Source organism: Ptychodera flava, chromosome 19 (assembly GCF_041260155.1).
Source record: "Ptychodera flava strain L36383 chromosome 19, AS_Pfla_20210202, whole genome shotgun sequence".
Lineage (NCBI taxonomy): Eukaryota > Metazoa > Hemichordata > Enteropneusta > Ptychoderidae > Ptychodera > Ptychodera flava.
The window spans coordinates 607,110-620,684 of NC_091946.1; the positions used below are offsets into that span (position 1 = coordinate 607,110).

Genomic DNA, 13,575 nt, shown 5'->3' on the forward strand with positions numbered 1-13,575 from the left:
TTCATTTGCATCCGATTTGCATGTCTGTATGTATGTATGTATGTATGTATGTATGTATGTATGTATGTATGTATGTATGTATGTATGTATGTATGTATGTATGTATGTATGTATGTATGTATGTATGTATGTCCGTCCACATCAAAAACACCTAAACCGCAGCACCTACTGTCTTAGTATTTGGTGTACAGGTGCACCAAGGGGCGTAGATGTGAATTTGTTCAAATGAACTTGTCAGTGTCAAAAATATGCAAATGAGGGGAAAAAAGGAAAAACCCTGCAAATTGCTAAAACTCTGTAACCCTTGGTCAGCTAGGGTTGAAACTTGGTGTGCAGGTTCCTTTAGGTATTTTTAATTAGGTGTTAAAAATTTAGGATGAAATTTGCATGTTTCTATTTTTGGGGTAATTTTTTCAGTTTTTAGTCAAAAAATGTTTTTCTCTGCAACCACTCATCTGATTGCTCTGAAAGTTGGTATGCATGTTCCTCAGGATGACCTCAGTCAAGTTTATACAAATTTAATTGAAATTTTCATATTTGTAATTTTGGGGCAATTTTCTGAATTTTTGGTCAAAAATTTTTTTATTCAAAAACTACTGATCTGATAGCTATGATATTTGGTATACAGGTTCCTAAGGTTGATCAAAATCAGTTTTATGAATATCGTGAAGATATCTCAAATTTTGTATTTTTGCTGAATTTTTTCGTTACTTTTCTCATTTTAAGTAAAATTTCTTGTTCTCTGAAACCGCTAGCCCAATTGCTCTCAAATTTGGACTGGGTGTTTGCAAGGATGTTACCCTTCTAATTGTTGAAATTACGACAAAATATCACTGTTTTGGAGCAATTTTTGTCATTTTTGGTCAAAAAATCTTAAAAAATATTTACTTTTTCAAGCCCCTGAACAGACAGCTTTTATATTTGGTGTACAGACGTCCAGGGATGACAATAGTTAGATATGTGGAAATTGTCCTGAAATATACAAATTTGTATTTTTGGTCAAAAAAACTTGTTCTCAAAATTACTTGTCTGATAGCTTTATAATTTGCTACAAAAGTCCAGAGGGATGTTATTAGATAGATTTTCTGCTCAAAGTGTTGGGAAACCCCCAAATTTTTATAATTTTGGTAATTTTTTCACTTTGTGACCTTAAATGACCTACACCAACCCAGGATATGTTGTGAGACAGTTTCAAAGGCTGTGAACATAATTTTGTCATATTTGGTATCAATTTGTAGGAAAATTTGATCCAGACAAAGCAGAGGTAAATTTTTTTTAATTGCGGACCAATATTTGCAACTTTTGCATGTAAGACACACAAGAACTGATGAGAAATTTGGATCCAGGATAATTCCAGATGTCGTTATCACCCCCCACAGTGGAAGGCATTTCACTATCTGTAACTAATTTAAGTGCTGTTTACATTCGAATGAAAGCTCTCATAGCATTAATTAAACATCCCCAAGGTTGTAAATATATTTCCTGCCAGCTGGTCTTATGTAAACATGGTCTACCAAGGGTTGGAACATTTGATATTCAGGAGGGGGTAGGGTCTAGGAGATTGATGAGGTAGCATTACTTTTTACCAGATCCCTTGTACATGTTTTTCCCACTCTTTATTTTTTCTTCACTCTCCCACCTCTTCTTTTTATCAAGCCTTCTGTGGCTAATTTTTTTGTTGACATTTGCTTATGTATGTAGGATCTGCTTGTCCCATTGCTATAGCAGTTGATATACATGTTCCTCAAGATGACCTCCAGTACTTAAGTTGCAGACCTCATTTGCTTTTGTCATTCTTGTTTTTCTGGTTCAAATATTTCTTGAATTTACCAATTCAAACCGAATGTGAGCACACTGTCCTTGACGGTATTTTTTCTCTTTCAATAATTTTGCAAATGATTTTTTTGTGCAGGAGGAGTATATAGCAACCATGTCTACTTCTTGATTGAGTGATTGAATTAAGCACTAAACCACACCAAGCAACAGTATAGCATGAGATTTAGACCTGTTTATGACCACAGAGGAAAGATGAAAGGACCCTGGGGTGGGGAGGAGGGTTTTTTGTGCAACGGTTTACCTTATTTGATTTTATTAATTTTGACTGTGATATTTCAAATAAAGAGTTCAACTCCACACTGTCTGACTGCTTTATATATTACCGACAAGTCCTTATCTCCTCTCCAACTTGTGTATACACCACTCTAATTGCTCCGAAAACATTGCCAACTTGCTAATCCGTCCGTGGGACTTATAGGTTTGGTCATGTCTGTGCATGCGTCCATCCATGTGTGCATCCGTCCTTCCATTCACACAGCTCAGATATCTCAGAGATGCCTGGAGCGATTTCATTAAAACTTGGGACAAGGATTATTACCTATGTCATACATATGCACGTTGATTTGTTAAATGTGATCTGCTCCAATATGGCCATGTGGCGGCCATTTTGTTTCCTGTATTTGATGTCAGTGCGTATGTTCATGCAAATTTCTCAGTGATGCTTGGAGCGATTCCATTCAAACTTGGTACATGGATTACTCCATATGTTTTACATATGCACATTGATTTTTGTTTTGATCTGGTCTAAAATGGCTGTGTGGCAGCCATTTTGTTTCCTATATTTGACGACTGTGCGTTTGTTCACGCAAATTTCTCAGCGATGCCGGGCGCGATTGAATTGAAAGTTAGTACATATATTAATCCCTGTGTCAAATATATGCACGCTGATTTTTATAATAATGTGATCGAAAATTGCTGTGTGATGGCCGTTTTCTTTCCAGTATTTGATATCCATCCACACGGTCGTCTGGATGGTATTAATATTTATGCTATGTCCATGCAAGGGGCTTATGAATGCAGCTATCTGAGATATGCCTGTGCCAATTCTTTTTGAACTTGGTACAAGGATACTACACTGTGGCATACATATGCAGGTCCATTTATATTGGTGTGGCATGCATAATTAGTGCTGATTTGCATAATTCTGGATTAGGACGCTGTTTCTGGTATGACTGTGCCAAATTTGATGAAACTTTGTGCAGATGTTTTTTCATATAGAGTTCTAATATCAGTCGATGACATATGTCAGTATTGCATCAATCAATTGCTAATTTGCATATTTGATGAATTTTTGTAATTAGGGTGATGTCTAGAAATACTGCAATAGATTATGAAACAAATGCTACAAACCTTCAGCACATAGCCCTACAATAGTGTACAAAGACACTTAGCAGTATCATGTTAATTAATTGCTAATTTGTATATTTCATTACTTTTCCTAATTAGTGGGCTATCTCCAGAAATACTGTTTTAAATTTTATGAAACGTGGTGCAGATGTTGATCTGTCAGTATTATAATACTGTGAGAACACAGTAAGGAGTATCATGTCAATTAATTGCTAATTTACATATTTAATGGACTTTCATAATGATTGTGATATGTCTAGTAATGCTGCATCAAATTTAATGAAACATGGTACAGATTTTGTTCTTCCAGTAGTCTAATGGCGTGCAAAGATATGTAGCAGTTTCTTATCAATTAATTGCTTATTTGCATATTTAATGAATTTTCGTAATTAGGCTGATATGTCAAGAAATAGTTCAACAAATTTCATGAAACTTGGTGCAGATGTTGAGCTCAAATTGCTGTAGCAGTGAATAAAGACATTTATCTGTGTCATGTTAATAAAGTTTTAATTTGCATATGAAATGAACTTTCTTGATTAGAGTGATATGTCCAGATATGTTGCATCAAATTTGATGAAACATGGTTCAGATGTTGACCTCTGAGTACTGTAATACTGTGTGAAGACATGAAGAAGTATCATATAATTGCTATTTTGCATATTTGATTAACTTTCATAATTAATATGAAATGTCTAGAAGTATTGCATCAAATCTGATGCCACATGATACGGATGTAAATCTTCTAGTAGTGTAATGACGTGCAATGTTGTTTAACAGTATCATGGTACAGATGTTAATCTCACAGTACTGTGCTACTATGTGATGACATTAAGAAGCATTATGTCAATTAATTGCTAATTTGCAAATTTGATGAACTTTCATAATTAGTGTAATATGTCTAGAAGCGCTGAATTGAATTTAATGAAACGTGGTACGTATATTTATCCTCCAATAGTGTAATGGCGTGTAAAGATGTGTTGCAGTATCATATAAATTAACTGATTTGCATATATTATTAATTTTTGTAATTAAGACCAGTATACCGAGAAATGATTCATCAGATTTCATGTAACTTGGTACAGATGTTGTGCTCTTATTGCTTTAACAGTGAATAATTACATTTATCAGTGCCATGTTGATAAATTTCAATATGTATAAAAAATGAACTTTCCTGCTTTGAGTGATATGTCCAGAAATACTACATCAAATTTGATGAAACATGGTATAGATGTTGATCTTACAGTGTTGTAATACAATTCAGTGACACTTAGCAGTGTCAGTTAAAGTAATTGCTACTTTGCATACATTATGAATTTTTGTTTTTAGGGTGTATGCCCAGAAGCACTGCATCAAATTGTATGAAATGTGATACAGGTGATAATCTGTCAGTGTCATAATTGAATGAAAAATGATTTGTAACATCCTGTAGATTGATTACCACTGGAATCTTTGTTGTAATTAGGGTGGCAGCCCAGATTGGTTTTACATTTTCACCACCATGGAGCTCATTCTTGGTAATTAAGCCTCATTTGTATTGCAGTATTTTTAATCACAGACCTAGTTAATGAACAGGACTCTATCCGCACTCCTGAGGACCTGTAATCAAATTACCAATTAACAAGTGGGGACTGTGTCATCAACGATGACTTATTTGTTGTATAGATGAATTCAAACAACTTCCTAAGAAAAGAATTCAAAATAATCATTTCTGTCTTATATTTTCAGGATTGTATTCATTGGTTTGCTGGAAGATCAAAGATGAAGTTGTGTTTGTTGTAGAAGGCAATGCTGCTGACACAGGAACATCAGTGGAATGGGGGAAAGCAATTGGTATGTAATAAACTACAATGTATTATCCTTTGCACAATAATTAGTATGATCACAAACACTGGGTGCAACATTTACTTCAGGGTTTGTGGTATGCTTTATTAGCTATTATAGACTATAGTCTATAGAAGCTATTGGGATGGGTATCTGTCCGGCGTCAGTCTGTATGTATGTATGTATGTATGTATGTATGTATGTATGTATGTATGTATGTATGTATGTATGTATGTCCGTTTGTGAGGCGTCCGTCCACTCAAATATCCTGAGAACCGCAGTACTATCTGATTTGATATTTGTTGTGTAGATGAAAAATATGATTTTGAGGAAGTATTTTTTTTAATTTCTTGATATTGTTGAAAATAGGCAAATTAACCCCCAAAAAGGCGTTTTTAGTAAAAAATCTTCTTCTTCATAACCGTTGGTCAGACAGCTTTGTTATTTTGTATACAGGTCCCTAGGGATAACCCAAGTTAGATTTGTTAAAATTGTGATGAAATATGCAAATCTGTATTTTTAAGGAATTTTTTGGTCATTTTTGGTCTAAATTTGACTTTCATACTATGTAATTCTTGTACTGTATAAACCCTATCAATCCACCCAGAAAATATAATTAATATGATTTTAAATAATTGAATTAATTGGGAAATCATCAAAGCCTAAATAATTTTAGTGTAGAATTATTAGAAAGTTCAACTTTTTTTACAGTTCATAGTGAAATGCTTACCATCTTGGAAGATGAAAACATGTAAAGGCAACTTTCCTGAATCCCAACTTTGACATATTCTGATCCGTCATATATTGTGCTCTGTATGTTTTCTAAAAGAAATTGCTCATAATAGTTTGTCATGATAGGTTGGTCAAATAAATAGAGATAGAGAAAGTTCTAATTTCCATTTATGGTTGACTTGGTAATGATACAATAAAATTACTTTTTGAGGAAAAAAATAGAGTGGTCAATTAACCCTTAAAACGCCATGCCCGTATATATCCGTACACGCCCAACTCACGCTCAGCGCCATGCACGGATATATCCATACACGGCCTGACGTTCGCTCAGGCAAAGTTTCGAACTTGATTTCCCGCGTTTAAGAGGTCACCTGACAAATAAATCCATTCCTTGCCCTTTGAACCCACTTCAGGTCCATATAAGGACTAAAATAATGACATCATCTGATGTAGTACGGCAATTTCCAGTAATTTGAGCGACCTTTCGAGGAAATCGGGTTGACTATTTTTACCGTGAATATCTAATCGGATCTGGTCACTGACTTCGCCGAAGTGAGAGACATTCTGAACGCTTTTTCCTGCTGTACATCCTAAAGACGATCGTTTTGTGACAAGTTATTGGCCATTTCTCTATAGAAATGACATATTTTGGTATTTTTTTAGGATAATTTCTGAGAAAATGAAGACGTTTTTTGATCGGCCGAATGGATTTTAAAGTTGAAAAGCGGCTTGAATGGCGTCACCACGGAGCATCGCATTGACCAGCCTCTCTGAAAGCTCAAGTTTGAGTATGTCAGTTCGGTTTTCTAGGCCGAAAACACTAATGATGAAGAAATTTGAAAGGATTTTCACTAAATCTTAATTTAATATGTGATTTTGGCGCGATCAGGTCTGTTTACGTCAAGTAAACTTTGGTATCGCGGCATTCTTCACCGTGTATCGAGACGGCCAAGATGGCCGCCAATCAAAGGCTTGTGTGTACAAAACGTACAACACGGCACGTTCCGAACTGTTGATCTCGCGTCATATTCCTACGTCTATAACATATTCTTTTGCCGAAATATACCCAATATGTAATTATTTATATCATATCTATTGGTTTCTGTTCATTTACTGGCGAATTATGTTGCATGCTCGTCAAAATATGTGATCAAATTTTCATATGTGTTCACATTGACTGTCATGATTTACGGAGACGTCACGATCAAACGTCAGGGCCATTACGGTTATCGAAAGCGTTCAGAGGCAAAATGTCTTTCTTATTGTACCTCAAACTTATTTTATTAGCTACTATAGACTATAGTCTATAGAAGCTATTGGGATGGGTATCCGTCCGGCGTCCGGCGTCAGTCTGTATGTATGTATGTATGTATGTATGTATGTATGTATGTATGTATGTATGTATGTATGTATGTATGTATGTATGTCCGTTTGTGAGGCGTCCGTCCACTCAAATATCTTGAGAACCGCAGTACTTACTGATTTGATATTTGTTATGTAGATGAAAAATAGGATTTTGAGAAACTATTTTTTTAATTTTTTGATATTGTTGAAAATAGGCAAATTAATGCCAAAAAAGGCGTTTTTGGTAAAAAATCTTCTTCTTCATAACCGCTGGTCAGACAGCTTTGTTATTTGGTATACAGGTCCCTAGGGATAACCCAAGTTAGATTTGTTCAAATTGTGATGAAATATGCAAAGGTGTATTTTTAAGGAATTTTTTTGTCATTTTTGGTCGAAATTTGACTTACATCGTATGTAATTCTTGTACTGTATAAACCCTATTTGTCTTCAGTCTCTGGCAAACAGAACTGTTTTTCACAAATTGTATTGTCATTGTTTGGTTGTTGAATATTGTGACTCAAACACTGATCATGGAAAAAATGTAAAAAATATCAGTATTCAATGTCATTTTCAAACAGTTTTACCAAGTGCAAAATAAACTGAAACTCCTCTCAGATTGCACCATTAAACACATCCATTTCTCAAAATTTCCAAAACGAGAGGGGGAACCCCCCTCTCGTGCTCTCCCCCTTGGGGTATTCTAACAGTTTAACTTAGTGAAAATATTAAAAAACACCTCTCAGATTGCACCAGACTGCACCATTGCACACATCCATGCAAGATAGGGGAAAGCCCCTGTGACACTTTCCCCCTAAGCCTCTCTCGTGTTCTCCCCCTGTACTTACAAGTTCTGCCCGGTCAGATATCCTAGTGAAATCCCTGTCATAATACCCATCCAAATCAAAGAATATACTATATGGTTAGATACTGCGTGAGCTTTTACATCTTTATTTAGTCCCCACGGACACCGTCCGGGGGGACTTATAGGTTTGGTCATGTCCGTGCGTGCGTCCGTGTGTCAGTGCATCCGTCCGTCCGTCCACGCAGATATCTCAGAGATGCCTGGAGCAATTTCATTCAAACTTGGTACAAGGATTACTTCATATGTCATACAGATGCACGTCGATTTGTTTTGTGATAATATCCAATATGGCCACCAGGCGGCCATTTTATTACAATCTTTTTCATGTACAGAGCCATAACTCAGGCATGTTTCAACTGATTTTATTCAAAGTTGGTACAAGGACATTGACCAATGTCATAGATATGCACTTCAATTTTGTGGGTGATACGATCCAATATGGCCGCCGTGCGGCCATTTTGTTACAATTTTTTCATGTACGGAGCCATAACTCAGACATAGCTCAACCGATTTTATTAAAAGTTGGTACAAGGACATTGACCTATGTCATACATATGCACGTCAATTTGTTTTGTGATACGATCCAATATGGCTGCCAGGCGGTCATTTTATTACGATTTTTTTTCTTGTACAGAGCAATTACTCAGGCATGTTTCAACAGATTTTATTCAAAGTTGGTACAAGGACATTGACCAATGTCATAGCTATGCACATCAATTTGTTTTGTGATACGATCCAATATGGCCACTGTGCGGCCATTTTGTTATGCTTTTTTTCATGTACAGAGCCATAACTCAGGCATATCTCAACCAATTTTATTCAAACTTTTTACAAGGACATTGACCTATGTCATACACATGCACATCGATTTGTTTTGTGATATGATCCAATATGGCCACCATGTGGCCATTTTATTACGTTTTTAGCTACTATATAGACTATAATCTATAGAAGCTATTGGGATGAGTATCCGTCCGGCGTCCGTCGTCAGTCTGTATGTATGTATGCATGTATGTATGTATGTATGTATGTATGTCTGTTTGTGAGGCGTCCGTCCACTCAAATATCTTGAGAACCGCAGTACTTACTGATTTGATATTTGTTGTGTAGATGAAAAATATGATTTTGAGAAACTATTTTTTTTAATTTTTGATATTGTTGAAAATAGGCAAATTAATGCCAAAAAAGGTGTTTTTGGTAAAAAATCTTCTTCTTCATAACCGCTGGTCAGACAGCTTTGTTATTTGGTATACAGGTCCCTAGGGATAACCCAACTTAGATTTGTTCAAATTGTGATGAACTATGCAAATGTGTATTTTTAAGGAATTTTTTTGTCATTTTTGGTCAAAGTTTGACTTACATTGTATGTAATTCTTGTACTGTATAAACCCTATCAATTCACCAGGAAAAAATAATTAATATGATTTTAAATAATTGAATTAATTAGGAATCATCAAAGCCAAAATAATTTTAGTGTGGAATTATCAGAAAGTTCAACTTTTTGTGACAGTTCATAGTGAATTGAGGATTAAAACATGTAAAGGCAACTTTCCTGAATCCCAACTTTGATATATTCTGAACCACCATTTATGTTATCTAAAAGAAATTGCTCATAATAGTTTGTCATGATAGGGTGGTCAAATAAATAGAGATAGAGAAAGTTCTAATTTCCATTTATGGTTGACTTGGTAAGGATAAAATAAGATTACTTTTTGAGGAAAAAAATAGAGTGGTCAATTAAAAGAGTGGTCAAAGTGATAGGGTTTTTATGGTAAACCTGGGCTGTAAGATTCCTCATGTGCTATTTATAGCAATTATGCAATCTGTGTAAACAGTGCAATGAAAGTGTAACATGATTCCTTATAATGCTTTTGATGACCTTGAACTTCTTAAGTTTCAAACATTTGTCTCTTCAGTGTGCTTTCTCTGAGTATGTACAGTCTCAACTTATTCAACAGAACTTACTTACAATGTTAATTTGAAAGTTAAAATGTGCTTGGTAAATAGGATGAAAATACTGATATTAAAAGATAACGAGCTCAAGATTCTTTATAACCTGACAGATATGCTGTTTTATTATGACGTAAATCTTGATTTAAGCAAGTCTTGTTTACTTTAATTAGAATGTAATTAACTCTCGTTTATTTGCTATTGTAGACTAATATAGTCTGATGAAATATGCAAATCTGTATTTTTACGGAATTTTTTTCCATTTTTGGTCAGGCCATCCTGAAATGAGCTATCAAAGATATCCACCTTCTTCATCAATACATGTGTCACAAAAGGTTATTCTCTACATAACACAGCAGAGCTCTGTCAACAGTTGAGTCGCTTGTTTTTTCAAAACCGCTGTTCAGACAGCTTTAATATTTGGTTTACATGTCCCTAGGGTGACCTTAGTGAGATAATTTCATACAGTCACGAAATACTAAATTTTGTATCCATGTCTATAGTAGCTTCAGGGACTTTGGCCCTATGTTTTCATGTCCAGAACCATAACTCAGACATGTATCAAGCGAATTTATTCAAAGTTGGTACAAGGAGATTGACCAATGTCATACATATGCGTGTTAATTTGTTTTGTGATACGATCCAATATGGCTGCTGTGCAGCCATTTTGTTATGATTTTTTTCATGTACAAAGCCATAACTCAGGCATATCTCAACCGATTTTAATCAAAGTTGGTACAAGGACATTGACCTATGTCATACATATGCAAATTGATTTGTTTTGTGATACGATCCAATATGGCCACCATGTGGCCATTTTATTACGATTTTTTCTTGTCCTGTACAACTCAGACATGTATCAAGCGAATTTATTCAAAAGTAATTTTATCACACACCTAATGAAGTGGACTCGATCTTCTCTGAGGACCTGTAATCAAAGTACCCATTAACAAGTGGGGACTGTGTCATCAATGATGACTTGTTTTATTGTGACTTTGAATTTCATTTTGATGGGTTCACCTTTTTTGAACCATCATGAGATAACTGATGATAGTCTAGCAGGGTACATCAGGATTGAAAGGTCTTTTATACTGTTGCTGTATTTTGTAAATTTCACAATTACATGTATTGGTATTTAACTTTTCTAAGTGGGGGGATCAGTCAAAATTTCAGAGTTAGAGAGAGAGGTTAGTCAAATTCATCATGGTTGGCAAGGGGGGGTCACTCGAAATTTCGTAGTTTCAGGCCGTAAATAATGATGACTCTCTTATATACAACGCATTACAAACTTGATGACCAATAAAAAAAAATTTACACTGCTACTCCACTTGAGAAAAAAAAATTGATGCAGGTCTGACAGTAGAAAAAAAAAATTGCTGTCACTCTGACAGGAAAAAAAAAATTTGCTCCCATACCCACTTCCTCCACACCCCCCCCCAGAAATCAAATGGTTCTCCCCTAAGTACCAATAAACCATATTTTTTCTGAATCAGCATGAAATTTCCCACTTTTTCATACATAAGTTTGTATTTCCCAGTCACGTGACTGGTCACATGACTCATCATGTGACCAGAGTTGGCAAAGAATATGAGTATTTGAAGCATCAGGACGTGTTTTAAATCCATAAAATGACGCAAATTAGAACACAGTTGCAATTTTCATGGCATTATCTTTACATATATGTAATAATAACTACCCTTTACTTTATTTATAGATGTACCTATTTAAGATTTTTCTCACAAAAGGCAGAGTAAATGAACCACAAACATCAGCATCTGACTTGATTCTATATTTGAAAATCAACACATTTTGTATTTGTAAACACCTGCATTATGTTTTCCTTGCAGAAACATGCATCTAAAATGGTTATGATTTATCAAAAAATAATTCACAATGTTTAAAAATACATTTTAGGGAACAATATCACATGACCAAACACATGACCAGTCATGTGACCAGTCATATTGATAATATGGCTGCTATAAAATTTCACTGGGTTATAGTAAAAGATTGTATTTCCTCTAGTTTGATTCACGAATATTGCTTTTAATAGAACATATTTACATATAAACCACTTGTTTTCAATAAATAAACATTTCATTTCATTAAAAAAAAACAAACCATAAACATCTTCGCGATCGTCCGTACATCTAGAAAACTGTAAACAATCAGCGCGACGCTTCTGTGATCAGCCTGACCTTTCAGGGTCGAGGTCATGGGTCACGACATTTGCTTCGGGATTTTGGCCATACTCGGACGTACAAGGCGCAATCACATTCAGGCCAGATCGGAATACATCAATCTTAGTCGCGCTGCGTGCCAACGCAGAAATTACAGGATTTTTAGGAACAAAAACAAAGCTAATACGCCTATTTAACTGTGCCGGATATTTCCGGCACTCAAGGTATATGGTAATTCAATACGGTGCCGGATATATCCGGCGTTCAAGGTAGTCAACGGGTTAATATGATTTTCAATAATTGAATTTTATTAGGAAATCAACAAAGCCAAAGTAATTTTAGTGTAGAATTATTAGAAAGTTCAACTTTTTTGACAGTTCATTGTGAAATGCTTACAATCTTGGAGGATTAAAACATGTAAAGGCAACTTTCCTGAATCCCAACTTTGACATATTCTGAACCGTCATTTATTGTGCCCTGTATGTTATCTAAAAGAAATTGCTCATAATAGTTTGTCATGATAGGTTGGTCAAATAAATAGAGATAGAGAAAGTTCTAATTTCCATTTATGGTTGACTTGGTAAGGATAAAATAAAATTACTTTATGAGGAAAAAATCGAGTGGTCAATTAAAAGAGTGGTGAAAGTGATAGGGTTTTTATGGTAAAGTTGGGGTGTAAGATTCCTCATGTGCTATTTATAGCAATTATGCAATCTGTGTAAACAGTGCAATGAAAGTGTTACATGATTCCTTATAATGCCTTTGATGACCTTGAACTTCTTAAGTTTCAAACATTTGTCTCTTCTGTGTGCTTTCTATGAGTACCTACAGGCTCAACTTATTCAACAGAACTTACTTGCCATGTTAATTTGAAAGTTAAAATGTGCTTGGTTAATAGGATGAAAATACTGATAAAAAGATAACCAGCTGAAGATTCTTTATAAGCTGACAGATATGCTGTTTTTTATGACGTAAATCTTGATAAGCAAGTCTTGTTTACTTTAATTAGAATATAATTTATTCTTGTTTATATTATTATAAGCAGTAGTATCAAGTTGAAAAGCTGATATTGACAAGTTGGTCAGCTGTTGGAGGTTAAAAGCTGTAAAAATAAATGTATGCATGTCATCTGTCTGTCTGTCTGTCTCTATGTATGTATGTTAGTTAGTATGTGCGGATGTATGTCTGTCCACATTAAAAACTCCTAAATCGCAGCACCTACCATCTTAGTATTTGGTGGACAGGTGCATCCAGGGTTGGAGATATGAATTTTTTGAAATAAACATGTCAAAATCAAAAATATGCAAATGAAGTTGTATTTTTTTGGCAATTTTCCCGTTTTTTGTCAAAAAATCTTCTTTTCTGAAAGCGCTCATCCCATTGCCTTGAAACTTGTATGTATGATCTTTGGGTTTGCCTTTGTCAGATTTGTTCAAATTGTGGTGAAATTTTCATATTTGTTTCCATATATATTTTCCCATTTTTTGTCAAAAAATCATTTTC

The 13,575-nt window shown here is 34.9% G+C and overlaps 1 protein-coding gene across 3 annotated transcripts in view; it reads left to right on the plus strand.

Annotated features, from left to right (window-relative positions):
• Positions 1-13,575, plus strand: part of LOC139118318 (glycerol kinase 5-like) — a 133,211-nt gene that overhangs the window by 81,193 nt on the left and 38,443 nt on the right. For all 3 annotated transcript variants that reach the window (XM_070681572.1, XM_070681573.1, XM_070681574.1), the window contains one exon: positions 4,909-5,013. In XM_070681572.1, coding sequence (XP_070537673.1) covers positions 4,909-5,013 — 105 coding nt within the window. The remainder of the gene's footprint in view (positions 1-4,908; positions 5,014-13,575) is intronic.